Here is a 16,436-nt window from a genome sequence, read left to right as displayed (position 1 = left end):
TCCAATTCCCACCAGAAACGGGAAGCAGAGCAATTCTGAATGTGGACTTTGTATGGAGGCACAAAGGATAGCTTTTTAAAAAACCCAGTAAAAATGACACTTTAGGTGCTTTATCAGTGTGGCAATGAAGTGAGGCCAAGCACCCAAGGGCCATCTTTGGCTTTCAAGAAGTCAGTTTCCAACTATCTAAGCTTTTCTGTCGTTCTTGTCAAAGTTTTATACCTATTTCAGGAACAAGTACATAAATAAAGAAAATTTCATAAGTGTATTTTCTTCCCAATGCCATCTTCCAAGAAGCCAATAAATGCTTCCCCCTCTTAACCAATATATTCAGATGGAAAGCATATCTGGTCAGCTGTTCAATATGTTTTACATTCCGCTGACAGAAATTTTAGTCTGCATTGGGGGAACAGAGATATATTTCTGTAATTTTGTCTATTGAAACTTGAAGTAATTCGCATCTCACATGGAACATATCAGGGCACTGGTAATAAAGTTCAGACATCAAGGAGACATCTCGGCAAAAGTCACACTCCTGGTATCTTTAATCCAAATTTAATTTTCTATCTGTATTTATCTTACTTCATACAGTGCATTCAGTTCATATGTGGAAAGAAAACAAACATAAATTTTGCTGTTTGATTTCCAGTTTGGTTTAAAATATTGATTATATAAACATAATTAGTTGGCATCCATTCTCTGCAGAACTGGATACTTTTGGAATTTGGTTATAGGACTTCGTAACTACTAATTCATATATGTATGTTTGTTTTTCATTAGAAACAATATAATGCTCTCCAGCTAAAGTAAATGGATTTTACCCCAGTCCTCTGGAGTATATACACCATAACAGAAGCCAAGGAATATCAAGTACCTAGAGAGAAGTGCTATTTGTCTGATCCCACAAGGGATAAATGCTATCTATATAACTCGGGAGTTAATATACATGCCCTATTTAGGTCTAGATTCACATGGGAAAAGAAACATGCACACAACTGAGTTTAGGGACTGCTCTCATTTCTATTATTATTATTATTATATAGGCCTATCTGCACCTTCCCTTTTTTTTCCAGAGGTCTACTTCCATTGTGACACTGAACGCCTGGGTGATAAACATCTGGACTTCGTTCAGATACACAGTTACATGAACAGACTATACAGTTCTGTCAGAATTAGTTTTTTTAGGAAGAAAGTTATCAGCAGAGGAATCTAAAATTCTTAGACAATTATTTGAGTAGTTCAATTCTCTCCCAAGGACAAATATTTGGACAACCTGTTCTAAAAGAGGTGCAAATGTGTGTGTGGTATGTGTATATATATATATATATATATAAAACACCCACACATCTCCTTACTCACAAAATGGGCAACAAATGCAGGAAGAGTGGGCTGTTGAGAATATTGGAAATCAGCTTAGAGGTTTTACTGTGTGTAATAAATATGTCTTTGATGTCCAATGTTTTGCTTTTGCAGAACTTTTTCATAAGGTTTCCCAGGATGTTTTAACAGTAATTATGAAAAAAGCCCTACAGATATGTTCTCTCTGATATTTTGGAGCACAGCCCAAACAATATGAGTAACACCCGAATTCAATTCAATTATAATCTTATCAAACTGTGTTAAATTTTTTAAAAAATCTTCATGGTTTTAAAGTAAGTGGTGAAAGAATCTCACCCTTTAGAACAAGATAATATTAAGCATTCGAATCACAAGGTGTAAAAGCTGGTTCTGGTGACTTTTTCCACTCAAAGGAGAGCTCCCATAATTCCCTCTAGGATTTCATTCACACAAAATATTCTAATGAGCATTGAAATCATGGAGATTATTACAGGGAAAACTATGTCACATGAAATAGCTATTTAGATTAACAATCACAAAAAATGTTGAATTATTTTAAATGTACATCAATAGAAGACATGAGTACATCAATAGGAGAAAAAAAATCCTTGACCTTAGAGCCAGTAGAACTAAAGGAGCCAGAAGTATGATTCTAATAAGAAAAATACCCTATAAGAACTGGACTTTCAAACTCCCTTAACAATTTTGCTAAGTCTCTCAGCATGTTTTATTTGTATTGCACAATATAATCAGAATGACAAAAATTATATATTCACTTCTGCTGGGACCAGCTCAAAATGCCTCCCAAGCCTCTAAGATGCCACTCCTATGCTGAATGTGGGAAAGAGAAAGCTGAAGGGGGAAAGTGATATTGTACCAGAAAAAGTCGACATTTTAAAATATGAATAGAACAGTGGAATCAGGGTACTGTATTTAAAGAAAAGTTCCACTCCCATCTCCTTGGCCAATTCATCAAAACATCTCATTCAATCAGGTCTTTTCAGTTAGTCAAACTGGCTGGGCCTGTTTGTTTGTTTATTTGTTTATTTTTTTTAAAAAAAGCTCAGCTCTGTATTTCACATTACAAAAAGCAATAAAGAAGGAAAATGAACAAAACGTTGTAGCTTGAGGTTTGCTTTTTAAGTAGAAAAAGAACCGCCTTTGGTTTATCCTGCAAGGAAGCAATTCCCTGGGGTGCTGCTGAGTAAATGCATTTAAGGGATTTATCTAAACCAAAAGCACTCCCCTTCTTGTCACATCCATTGCCCAGCTAAGACTAGAGAGACTATTTTAATCACATACCCCTTTCCGTCAAATGAGATGTTTCCAACAGATAAAGATGGAAAAAGGCAAGCTTCAAGTTTTATTGGCTCAGCGCATAACCCTTCTAATTTGGTGATTACCCTCTTAAAAAACAATTATCAACAAGATTTCCACTCAGGCTGGGGAGGTGGGAATGACTGTGTAATACCAACAAGTGGTTTTTTATCTCTTGCCTATAGCCTATTATCAGCAGCAATCTGCAACCAATTATAGAACGGAGGAAATTTTTTTTTGCCCTTGATGATGATCAAAGTTTTTAAGACACTAAAGTACACATAATAAAGGTTCCTTGCCAGGGCCCCTGCTGCAGAAATCTAATGATCCCCTCTGACACCCTGGGCTGTGTACCTGTGAACGAACGGAGGACATGTCACTATGGAAATCTTGCTGCGTTTCATTTGCCTTTTCAGCAAAATCAGCTTAGAAAAGTTGTTGCCGTTGATCTGGAAAAAAGATTTCTCTTTAAGAAAACTGAAACTCTCACTGCAGACCTTAGGTCCCCTTAGTTTGGGATGGGCAGTGTGATGTATTCCATAGCTATAGAGAACTCTCACCTCAAGGCTGCCACTTTTAGATCTCACTCATGGTTTCTGGACACAGATCCATAAGGCTAATAACGGATCAACACATACAAGGACAGCTAAACTGACCAGGAAACTAAGTCCAATTCCAAGCTGTTCAGCAATAATGATGCTGGGAATCTGAATGAGGAGGTTTAAGTTAAGCACCGGAACAGAGACACTGGCAGTTTACTCCTCATTCCTTTGGCTCTAGTAGATGTTAAGAAATTCCTAAGCTGACTCCAGCAATCATTGCTAGCATCATTCTTGCCTCCCAATGAAAATAACTCCATCTTACAAATCAATTCCTACTCAGCAAAGCCAGGCTCATTAATGCTGTCTAAGGAACCTGCATATTGGGAGAGGAAAGTTAAAGACATGCTCACCTAGGAGGCTTACCTCTTCCAAAGCTTGGATTGGCAACCTTTGAGTCTCCAAATGTTGCTGCATTTCAACTCCCATTAATCCTAGCCTGCTCAGAGGGTACTAAGACATGATGGGAGTTGTAAAAGATACATTTTTCCTACCCTGATTCTACAGTCTTTAGCAACCATTATCCGCTAAGTGCTAACCATGGAAGCTCAAAAAAAAAAAAAAAAAAAAAAAAAAAAAAAAAAAGCTCAGACAACCTATCTGGAGAGAAGACAGGACATCCCAGACTCTTTAGAAGCATCATAGATTTAACCAGATAATGTTAAGGTTCCTTCATCGCATCCTGGAAACAGCATTTGTTTTCCCAATGCTGGTTCTCGATTCAATATGGAAAGGCAGCATTCTTCCTATACAAAGTGCTCATCATCTTCCTTGAAATACCGTAGCTCCTTCATCAACACCAGATGCAAAATTCACTATCCCTTTTGGGCCCCAATAGAGGAAATAATACAAGTCAGTTCAAAGCTGTGTTAAGTAGATGCACAGAGGTATTAAATTCTTGGGACCACAGCATTCCTAGCATGATACCTTCATACACTCCATTTCACAGCCACCCATAAAAAGAAGATATATACGGTTCATTTGAACAGTTATATAGCTCAGGCCGTGGCTTTCCTAGCCCCTTGAAAGGGGGAAGCTCTATAATGTGTTTAGCACCTGATCTGAGGTTCTTAATACCTAACATGGTGGCTTAACAGAAATATGGGAACCAAAACAAAAAAAATGTCTAAATGGAAGAGACCTTAACCTTAGAGAGTCAAGCTTGCTGCTGGGCAATATGCCAGCCCTTACTTGCTCCTCAAAAGAGGACATTCCTGGTGAAATGAATGAAAAATCTATTTAGAGGAAGGATGGAAGGGAGGGAGGGAGGGAGGGAGGGAGGGAGGAAGGAAGGAAGGAGTTAATAAATAACTACAAGTGTGAGAGAAAAAAAACAAAAATTTAAAATTAATTATCAACTTTTAAATAACACACCATAGAGAAAGGCAAAATGTTATGAGCTCCTCCCCGTCTCAAGTTCATTGGATTTTTTAAAACTTAGGGTTCTTTTTTTTTTTAACATTTCTCTTTTTTAGCCAAAGTCAGTGCAAAGGAGTACAAAAGAAATGAACAGTTCCATGCCCAACTAGGATAGAGCACTAGTGATGGGGAGAGATGAATAAGGGGACAGAGTAAGATTAGCCTACTTTATGTTCCCCTCGCACTATGTGGGAAGAGAACTCGTACCGGTCTTGGCTGTGATAGCCACAGATGTTGCATTCAAAAGGGTCTCTGAAGCCATGGCAGCCCATATGGATGGTGAACATGACGTGGTCCAGGAATAAGATCCGGCAGTGCTCACATTTGAAGGCTTTTACCTGTTCCCCTTCATCATTCACCACACGCAGGGCTTCTTTGGCTGAACTGGGAGTTGACCGAGTAGTGGTGGGAATGATGCCCTCCTGCAATTTGGGGTCCTCTTTGGCGTAGGCTGGACTCTGCCGGCTGCTGCTGCAATTCCCAATGCTGGATAGCAGCGGCTGCTGTGAGCCCCTCTCCTCATGGATGCTCTCAGTGTCTGTGGAATCCTGGCAACCATTGCTAGGTGATACCATGCTTGGCTCCCGTGATGCCCGATACACAATCTGTGTTCCATCAGAAAGGTCCTCGTGGCCTTCGGCAGCTTCCCGACTACTTGCAATTTCCAACCTGCCCGGGAGGGGCTGGATTTGAGTGTAGACAGAGCTGATGACAGGTGTGATCTCAGAGATGCAGTTTGTGGGTGGGAGTCTGAGGGGACGCAAATGTTCTGCTCCCATGAATGACAATGAACTGCCAAAGCTAGCGTCCATGGGATGGTGGGCAGCCACCATCTCCACGTCCTTCTCAAAGCTGGAGTTGACATCATATGCCATATCGGAGAGGCTATACCGCATATGCTTCTCTCCTAATGCATAGGATAAAAGAGATCAGATTACAAATTTCTTCTAGTATCAGATGGTAAGTCTATGATAAGAGTAAGACAAATAATGCTGATGGAAAAGAGAACTACACATGGGACTTCTTTAGTCCAGGGAGAAGCACCCAAGACATCCTGTACTGTAATCCAACAACTCTTGGCTCACAAGAAATGCTTGAAATGCACCTTACCTATAAATTTCTGAGGTGTGGAGCGTTTTCGTTTGGTGATGCTGTTTGCTAGTCGGTCAATAAAGGCTGGCCGATCTGCTGAGGAATGAAGCATGGAGTCCGGCACCATCTCCAAGTCTCGCATCTCGTCACCTGGTAATAAAATTGGTTTCATTTTTGGTTGTCCAAATTAATTCTACCCTATATTCCTTTTTTAAAGTGTCTGTGCAAGATTATGAAGGCCATACATGAATGATACTGCTAATTAATTTATTGGCGAAAAAAAAAATCTCACAGCAAAATACATAAGGTTACAACTGGCAGCCAGTGCTAACTTGAATCAATCCTATTAGAGCCTGCTGTCTACGTTTGTGATTATCCCATTTAGCTTCTGTTCTCTTGCTTCATGGTGTTTGTGTACCAGCATCTCTCCTGTCTCCCATCCTGCATGTTTGGCCACTAAAGCTAGTCTCCATCTGTCCTAGAAATGAGAATCTTAGTCCCGATATAAAAAAATATTAATAAAGCTGCAGTGACTATAAAAGGCAGTTGGAAAAGAGGCTCTGTACCAACTGGGGCCAGTTATTTTCAAACTGATAGTTTCCAGATGTGATAGACTTCCAAATTTCAAAATTCACAATCAACATACAAGTAGTCCTTGTTTAGTGACTGCCTCATTTAGCAATCATTCTTAGTCATCTGTACAGATAACTATGCTACCTGGGCATAGGAGTAGCAATAACTCAATCCACTAGGGGAAGCTCAGTGTGGGAAGATTGACCTATAGAGCTGGTCTCTATAGGTAGCATATGATCCTCCCAGTTTTTTTTAACATTGGCAAAAATTTTCAAATGCAGACAATCCTTGGTAGATAATAACCAATAGCATTCTCCTTCGGTTTGTCTCTGTTCTAGCCTAGCAGCAGGCTTACCTTGCTGGCCAGCCAGCAACTGTGGTTCAGTGTTAAGACTTTGCAGGTAGTTGTGACAGCGTTCCTTGTGCTCTTCCAACGTGCTTTGCTGCTTGTAGCTGCGACCACAATAGTTGCATTTGTAGGGCTTGCCAACTGTGGGGGAAGAGACTAAAAAGAGAACAGAAACAAAAGAAGCCCTATAATACAAATTATATCTCTGAACTATCACAGTAAACTTTGGATCAGGCAGAATTGGGAAGTGTGGACAGCTTGCTTATGACCACAAGAATATGATGTAAAGTTGTAAACCTGCTATACCCTGTCAGTATAACTTCTCACAGTTATGTTCCTGATTACTAAGACTTGGTGCAGACACAGAATGAAAGGAATCATAACAACAGAGTTGGAAGGGACCTTGGAGGTCTTCTAGTCCAACCCTCTGCTTAATCAGGAGACCCTGGCTGTACCTATACCATTTTGGACAGGTGGTTATCCAGTCTCTTCTTAAAGGCTTCCAATAATGAAGCACCTACAACTTCTGAAGACAATCACAGCTATGAAGGAACTTCTTCAAAACCATAACTTCTGAAGGAATCACAGTTATCAGTTGGAGAGCTGTTGATATCACACGTTTGACTGAGCTACATAAGTTTTGGTAAACAAAGCAACTAGCTAGGAACATTTTCTGCAGGTATAGTATGTTCTGGAATAAAGACATGGGTTCACTCTTAGGCACTATTTCTTGAAAAAATAGTTAGGACACCAGATAATGCCTGCTTGCTGAAATTTCAGTTTTAAAGTTCCGTTTTCCCACCTAAACAATGCACTATACTAATTTCAGGAAGTTCAGGTGTTTTTTTGTCTCACATATACTTGGAGAGTTATACTTGGTTTCCCATTTGCATAATAAAATAGCATGGATTTTTCTTGCATGGTCCTTGTAAGGACAAAGTGAATATTGGGTGAGTTGTGAATCTGGGTTCTCCAGACCCTTATTTTCTTATAAGAAACTGCCTGGCAAAATTGACTCTGTAATGCTGACAATAATAAAACCATATGCACACTGTAGAATACAAAAGCCAATGCTTTATAGGCAGGATTGTGTTCCAGAGTTTCAGTTTTAGGCTTTTTAATTCCACATTTCCATGCCAACTTATCTTTGGATGATCTCTTTAGGACCTTGAAAAACTCTTGATCTTAGCTGATATTCTGGTTTCTCTGGCCTGGAAACTTTTAGTACCTGTCTTGCCAGTTTCATTCCTTACAAAGAAGGAAGTTTTTTTCCCATCTTTTTGAGAGCAACACAAGACTTCAGTTCCAATCTCTCTCATGAGAAATACTGTAATAATCATTTTCCCATAATAATATCAGAACACTTCTAGTGGTTCTAGGCAATTGGTACTTCTAGTAGGAGGAGGAGGAGAAGGAGATCCATGGACCATTGTGTACTTTAAAGCAATGTATTTACTTGAGTGTTTGTTATTTGTTTATTGGGGGTGAATTCTCCCTCCTAAACTTCATATGAGATGAAGCTGATTCAATGTGAACAATATATGAAGTTATTCTAACCTATCCATTCTTGATTTTGATATTCAAATAAATTCTTAGGGCCTACTTTCTGGAACAAATAATAAAATATTGAAGCAGGAAATACAATTTCCCAGCTTACTTTAAAAAAGATACAATGAATATAGAAAGACTTATGACAGCTATGACATTTGTTTAGGAATTGAATTTGTAGAAAACTGGTAAAATGCAAATAGCCAGCTCATATATTTACTGAGATAGAGAGAGAACAAATGAGGTGATCACAGGGGGAATCACACAAGTCTATCGATCCTGGTTGGACCTAGTTCTAAATGATGAAATGTGTTGATCTGGGTTATAAATTCTTGCTTTTGTTTTGTAGGCAGATCTTCATAGATAAAAGGAACTGCCTCATTCAAGGACAGTATATCATATTATAGAGTGGATGGGAAGAGAGATGATAGATTATTCCTGTTTTACCTCCCCCTCACGTGGACAAGCTATTTTAACAGTTGCACAACCCCAAACAGTGATAAGGATGCTGCTATTTTCTCCATTAATAACCTGCTGATGTACGATTTTATTATTTTTATATACTAACTATCTCAATTCTAATATTTTATTTCTCATATTTATAACTGACTGTTGTTTTGACACCTGGAAGTTTAGTGACAAAACAATACAATGATGAAATAAAGGATCAGAAAAGAAAGCACTGTTTCACTACAGTCAAACTGTACACCACACTATTGGTGAGTGTGCACCACACTATTGGTGAGTGTGCCGTAAATCAATAGTTTGAACTGATTGCAACTTCATATATAGGAATAACTAGTAGTTTGTACTTTTTAATAAACAAAGTAGTACTATAAATACTATAAGCAATGGCTTGTCTATTAAAGCTGAATTTTCCAATGAATAGACCATGACTTCCAGGATATACCGTAACTGGTGATTTATCAAAACATGCTCTTTCAATGTCATGGGTTAAATTACTAAAACTCAGAGATTGCCAGGAATTAAATATCATCTTCCTGATGTTTGCAGCGGTCTTTTCTAATATAGACATAAATAACTGGAAGTGCAGTATAAGCAGTAAGGGTAAATCTGATGATACCCACTGATTTAAAGGTATTCAGTCAAAAAATACAGCCTCAAAGTTATCTGTTGAAACTAGGGAATAAGCATTAAAATTGGAATGGCAACTCAGTGTAAGCAAGATGTGTCTATTATGGCAACAACAACAACAAAAATCCCAAGAACTTTCTCATATAGCCTGAAGGTTTCTGAGCTGGTGATGATTACCAGGCAAGGGAATATGAGGTAGTAGTGAGGATCTGGATAGAACGGTCAATGTAATGTGCAACACAATTTTAAAAGTTAAAGTGCAACTGAAACCAGAGAGTTTTCTTTTGGAACTAATGGACAAGCAACTAGTCATGTCTAGTTAAGTCATGGAACTTTTTTTTAATGTATGACAACTGTAGTGAGACTTATATGGTCAAAAATGGAAAGATTCAAAACTACCTACAACAGAGGAATGGATGGTGAAGATGATGGAACTTCTGGAGATGGCTAAAGTACTTCTTTGATCAAAGAAAAAAAAATATCTACATTTATGATTGACTGGAAACCTCTTATAGATTTTTTTGCATGAAATGGAAAGAAAATGCACTTATGATTTGGGGTTTTGATGACTAGAAAAAAAACCTGGATAACAGAAAAAAAAAATTACATAGTTGTACACATATTTGCTGCAAAAAAAATTGATTCCCTTCACTTTCCTTCCCCTCCCACTTTTTACTTTTCTTTCCTGCTTCTACTCTTTTATTAGTTTATGTTAGTTTAAATGGCTTTGTAAAGCTTTTAATAAAAAACGTATTTTAAAAAAACTAAAGTGCAGCTCAATGTAAAATACCCCCCAAAAAACTATTCTTGGAGTTATTACAGGAAAGAAAATGAAGTACTGTCGTCAATATCATTGTGCATTTATACAGATCTATAGTGCAACTAAACTTGGAATATCTGTAAAGAATTTGGGATAAATGTAAAACAAGATTACTACAGAGTTGGATTACCTAAAACGAAAACCAACATGAACAAATGTGTGAAGCAATTCCCCTAGATCTGCAGATTACAACACCTGGACCCTTTTGCCTTAGAAAATTACACATACATGGATATAAAATCAGAAAGGAATCTGTTTGTCTCAGTATTACAATCTGGAGTTATCTAATGATTCTTATTGGTAGGAGATTTATGGGTAAATAAAAGGAAGTCTTTTTTTCCCACACAGTACTTTAATATGGAATTTGCTACCAAAAATGTACTCATATCTTTAAAAGGAGATCAGACATTCATGGAGGATAAGGTTATCAGGATTTCTGGTCCTGATGACTAGACATTAATTACAGCATCAGAAGCCATATATTTCTCACTATCTGTTGTTGAAGACTACAACTGAAAATCCACTATTGCTTTCTTGCTTCGTGTAGACATCCCCATAGTTGGCCACCGACTAGATTAGATGGTTAGCTAGTTTCTTTTCTTTTTCAGTAGAGCTAAATAAGACCCAGTAAGTCTCATTTGGAAATAACTCTAGAAGGAAAAAGAAAGATTAGGAATTGAATTCTTCCTCCTCTGACACTGCAAAAAGTATTATTGGGGTTTGTGTATCAACATATCTATTCAGATTATGTGAGAAATGTATATGCACAGCTGCCAACTTTCAGTTTACTTGGTTAACAGCAGTAACTGGAACTGGAATTTCTGTCACTAAAGCAATGTGGCCATAAAGCTCAAGGTCATGTGACTGTGCCACTTAGCAACAGCAGTTCCAGCAATTCTGATTGCCATTGTTAAATAAATCCTATGAATCACATGGTCATCATTTGCAACATCCTGCCAGCTTTCTCATTGACTTTGCTTTCTGGAAGCCTGCAGTGAAAGTTGCAAATGGTGATCATGAATCATTGCAGGACACTGCAATGTTGTAATTGCAAGCTGGTCACAGAGCACTTGGATTGTACACGTAACCACGGGGACACTGTAATGGCTGCAATTATGAAGACTGGTTGTAAGCATCACTTGTTTAGCAACACTAAGTTTAAACAATCACTGAATGACTGTTTAAGCAAGGTCTACCTGAAATTACCCTGTATATTACAAGATGTTTTGTCCCATTTAGTGACCATTCAAGTTATGAAGACACTTAGAACGTAACTTTATGACCAGGCTTCACACAATATTCCCATGGACCCATGATCCAGATTTGGGTGTTTTGTAACTGATAGGCATTTATGACTGTGCAGTGTCCCAGGGTCATGTGATTCCCATTTGTGTGTTGACAGCAAAATCATAAATTGCAGTACAGGAATTATGCTCCCAACCATGTTAAATAATACAACTCTGCTACATTATTTTGCTTGTAAATAGCCACTATTAAAAGCAATTTAATGTAGTACTCCAATCCCAGCTAGTCCCTTCAGTAGGCAAGTAAGTCTTGTACTGGAGATGGGATACTGACTTAAATAATATGCCAAGTAAAGTTCACCCATCTTTATTCACTAATAAGATACAAGATACTGGCGACAGGTAACACCCCTCCTACATAACCAAGTCTAAATTTTAAACAATTGTAGATTAGCTTTAACAATGTGAATGACTGTATTCCTGTCCCAGATTGAAATGTTACAGTTGTTAACTGTGAATCATATTAACCATTCATAGAAAATTCTATGAAAATTAGGATCTATCCCAATCAGAAGCCCTGGATGACCAAGGAAGTCCAGCGCTTCTTGCGTGTGACAGGACCAAGGCCTTTAGGTCTGGTGATGGGGCATTGCCAGAGCTAGTCTGAAGAAAGGTATTTGCAAGGCCAAGACTGATTATAAGAGGAAGATTGAGGATAATTTTTATAGTAATAACATGAGTCAAGTGTGGTGAGGGATTCAACAAATTACCAACCATCAACCGACCAACATCATCCCTGCTGAGGGGGATGCTTCGTTGGCAGAGGAGCTGAATTATTTCTTTGCTCGCTTTGAAGTGGAGACATCAGGGACAGCTAAATTACAGCCACCAACCCATTGTAGCCCCAATCTCATTGTGGAGGAACAGGAAGAGAGGAGCATTCTGAGGACTGTGGACCCTAGAAAGACTGCTGGTCCTGAGGGTATATCTGCCTGAGTGCTTAAAGACTGTGCTGATCAGTTGGCTGGAGTCTTTACCAGAATCTTCAATTGGTCTTTATCCCAGTCCACTATTCCATCTTGTTTGAAGGCTTCCACCATTGTTCCGCTGCCAAAGAAGTTCCCTATCAATAACCTCAATGATTACAGACCAGTGGCACTCACTCCTATCATCATGAAGTGCTTTAAGAAATTGGTCTGCTGGCACATCATTTCTGGTCTTCTGCATACATTTGATAAACACTAGTTTGCATACAGAAGAAATAGATCTATAGAGGATGCTATAGCCATCACTCTTCACATTGCACTGACTCATTTGGAACAGCGGGCGTGGGGAGCTATGTGAGGATGCTTTTTGTAGATTTTAGCTCTGCATTTAACACAATACTTCCACACAGACTAGTGTCTAAACTTATGGATCTTGAACTTTCTTATTCAATCTGCCTTTGGATTATGGATTTCCTGTCTGGCCGCTCTCAGAGGGTCAGATTAGGTAATCATATCTCTTCAGCCCTTATTCTTCACACTGATACACCACAGGGTTGCATGTTGAGTCCTTTATTCTATACTCTTTATGTGCATGACTGCATTCCCACTCATGATAGTAATACTATTACTAAATTTGCAGATGATACAACAGTGGTGGGACTCATCTCCGGGGGGAATGAGTCTGCCTATCAAGATGAGGTGGACCGGTTGCTTTCGTGGTGTGAAGACAATAACTTGGTCCTTAACACCAATAAGGCCAAGGAGCTTATAGTGGGCTATAAAAAGAATAGATCAGACATCCAGCCTTTGCTTATCACTGGAGACCGAGTAGAGCAAGCGGCCAGTTTTATGTTTCTGGGTGTTATAAAAGAAGACCTGACCTGGGGCACTCACATTACAGCACTGGTCAAAAAGGCCCAGCAGAGATTATACTACCTGAGATTCTCAGGAAACAACAACTGAATGAAAAATTGTTGGTGACCTTCTATCGCTGCACCATAGAGTATTTTAACTTACTGCACCTGTGTATGGTTTGCCAATTGCACAGTGGCAGATAGGACAGCACTCCAGAGGGTTAACATCATTGCCCAGAGGATCATTGGTTGCCTTCTCCCCTCTTTGGAAGAGCTTTATAGCTCCCACTGCCTTAAGAAAATTCAAAACTTTCTTAAACATCCATCTCATCCTGGGCACCCTTTTTTTGAACTATTACCATCTGGCAGATGGTACAGGATAATAAAAACAAGGAGAAATAGGCTGAAAAACAACTTCTATCCCAAGGTAGTAGCTATATTAAATTCTACTGTATAGTGCAGCATTAATACAATATCGGTTTTCAGTTCAATTGTATAGAATGTGAAGTGTTTTATTTTTCTAATTATAATATACACTGAAGATGGCATTTAATTTCATTGTACAAGGTGTAATGACAAAGTAAACTAAACTAAACTAAACTAAACTAAACTAAACTAAACTCATGCTTTTAAATTTACTGAAACTAGGTCATTTCACAATGATAAGAACGTAAGAATAACTAAGATTCCAAGTGAAACTGGATGCTGTGAATTTTACTAAAATACTAAGAAAGGACATAGGAACAATATAATGTCTCCCATTAATATTAGTCATATAAAACCACAAAGCATGATCACCAAAGGTAGGCAACTTAATAATGCCTTTCAGGATCTTTGATCTCTTGCAGCAGCAGCAAATATGGACAATTATCAAGAGATATAATTAAACATTTCTGGAACTTGTCAAGAAGCTTACTCATATTAAGATAATACAGTAGAGAGACTGGAACATACCTAATTTTAGTCTATAAAATTCTAATATAACAGAGAAAAGCACTCAAGATGTTGATTCTGTGAATAGGACAAAGTTCAGTTATTTTTTATTGGACCAATTCTGCAAGGTCCTCTACAACAGAGACATTGTTCTTCCACAAAGAATAGGTCTGTGCAACTCAAATGCTTTCTGTCTTACAACAGATAATTTGTCTAGATAAGAAATCATTAGATGGATCTGGGGAACTAAAGAAACTGTCATAATAGTGACAAATCGAACAATCATTTCTCCAATCTGACACTTGAAATGAAGTGACAAGTATTACAGATACATAAAAACACTTATGAAGTTAAAAAGGCCCAACACAATCCATATACAGAAACCAAGGAAAAGAAAAAACAATAACAACTTGATAGATGAACAGATTTCGCTCTTTACAAAAAAATAATCTAGCTGTTATTATACTAAAAACAACATAAAATGACATATTTGAGAAGATCTTTGTGAAGCCTTCCACTCATTCCCATGTCAACTATCAATATACTTTTTTATTTTATTCAAGGACAATATCTCACATTTATCTATTGGACAAAGAAATATAAATTCAACTCATCATGGGATTATGACAGCCATTTTTAACAGGTTTCCAGAGAAGTAGCCATCTAAATTTGTTGCAGCTAAAAAACGAAAATGTAGGATACCAAGGGCTAACAATTAATTACTATATGAGCTTCTGTGGATCCCAGTAACTTTATGGCATGCATTTCATGAAGTGGACTGTGATTTAGAAAAACTTTGTCGTCGTCATCATCATCATCAATTTGTTAGTTATTATGGCATACCAGAGATTTTCACTGTTTTATCTAAAGTGATGTCATTAGCAGAAAGATTTTCTGGTTCAATTTAAAAACTTTTCTTAAAAATAAGATTTGGTTAATGTACTCATCTCTTGTATGTTAAAGTAAAATTGAGCATAGCCACTACTGGATTTGAGAGTCTATCTACATTACAATGAGTTCTTGGAAGGTCTCCCTGTCTAACAAGATAAAACCATGGCCCAAGAGAAATGGGGTCTATAACAGGGGTGAAATGCTCCTGGTTCGGACCGGATCAGCCAATCTGGTAGCGAGGATGGCCGGTAGTTCGGAGAAGCGGTAGCGATGGCAGCTGGAGGCTCCACCCACCCGCTTTAGCCTCTGCAGCCCACTGGCCCCTCTTGCCCTTCTCTTTCTGGGTGCAGCGCTTCTGCTTGTTGGGCCACTTCCCCGCATTGCTTTTGCTGGTGCTACCACGCAAGCCTCCCATGAGGAAAAAGGGGGAAAAAGCAAAGCGGCTGGCTGCAGAGCTGCCAGCTTCAGGAAGTGGCCCAACAGGCAGAAGCGACACGCCCAGAAAGAGACTCCGGCCTTGCCCCGCCCTCTCACCACCTGCTCTCCCTTCGCTTTGGGTCGGGGGCTGGGGCCCAGAGATGCGCCATTCACCGAAGCCCCGGAGCTGCCGCCTGCTCACCGCCTGCCTCAAATGGGTCGGGGAATGCACCATTCCCCGACTCCAGCCTTGCCGTGGAGGCACCGCCCGCTTGCCCTTCGCCACGCGGCAGGTCCTACTCCTTATCTTTCTCCTGCGGCTGGCTGCCAGGAAAGGCAAGCGCCCGAAAGTTACCGGAGCTGCTCTCCTTCTTGAATGTGCTGCCACCATCGCTGCCCTGGTCCATGCGCCGGCTGCGCAAGCGCACACCATTTATTTCATTAATTCATCAGTGGCAGGTTGGGTGTGTGCTTGTACAGCCGGCGCATGGACCAGGGCAGCGATGGTGGCGGCACATTCAAGAAGGAGAGCAGCTCCGGTAACTTTCGGGCGCTTGCCTTCCCTGGCAGCCAGCCACGGGAGAAAGGTAAGGAGTAAGACATGCCGCGTGGCGAAGGGCGAGCAGGCGGTGCCTCCACGGCAAGGCTGGAGTCAGGGAATGGTGCATTCCCCGACCCGGCTGAGGCAGGCAGTGAGCAGACGGCACCTCCGGGGCTTCAGTGAATGGCGTGTCTCTGGGCCCCAGCCCCCGACCCAAAGTGAAGGGAGAGGGGGTGGTGAGCAGGCGGCAGAATAGAAATTTAAAATGTTTTCCTACCGGGTTCTGTGGGCATGGCTTGATTGGGGGGGTCTTGTGACTGAGTGGGCATGGCTCTGAGTGACATTGAGTTGGCCATGCCCACTTAGTCACAGGGCACCCTCCCCAAGCCACGCGCATAGAACCAGTAGGGAAAAATTTTA

General features: G+C 39.6%; 1 protein-coding gene across 3 annotated transcripts in view; it reads right to left on the bottom strand.

Annotated features, from left to right (window-relative positions):
- Nucleotides 1-4,574: 4,574 nt before the first annotated feature.
- The window catches only part of IKZF4 (IKAROS family zinc finger 4), a 77,581-nt gene continuing 65,719 nt past the window's right edge, over nt 4,575-16,436 (bottom strand). For all 3 annotated transcript variants that reach the window (XM_034412599.3, XM_060688820.2, XM_087888772.1), the window contains 3 exons: nt 6,694-6,843; nt 5,784-5,915; nt 4,575-5,580 (listed from right to left, as the gene is read on the bottom strand). In XM_034412599.3, the coding sequence (XP_034268490.1) occupies nt 4,832-5,580; nt 5,784-5,915; nt 6,694-6,843 (1,031 nt within the window). In that variant the 3' untranslated portion in view covers nt 4,575-4,831. The remainder of the gene's footprint in view (nt 5,581-5,783; nt 5,916-6,693; nt 6,844-16,436) is intronic.

This window comes from Pantherophis guttatus, chromosome 2 (assembly GCF_059756535.1).
Source record: "Pantherophis guttatus breed Tessera chromosome 2, ASM5975653v1, whole genome shotgun sequence".
In the NCBI taxonomy this organism is placed as follows: domain Eukaryota; kingdom Metazoa; phylum Chordata; class Lepidosauria; order Squamata; family Colubridae; genus Pantherophis; species Pantherophis guttatus.
Note: the sequence above shows the minus strand (reverse complement) of the source record. Positions and strands in the feature narration are given on the sequence as shown.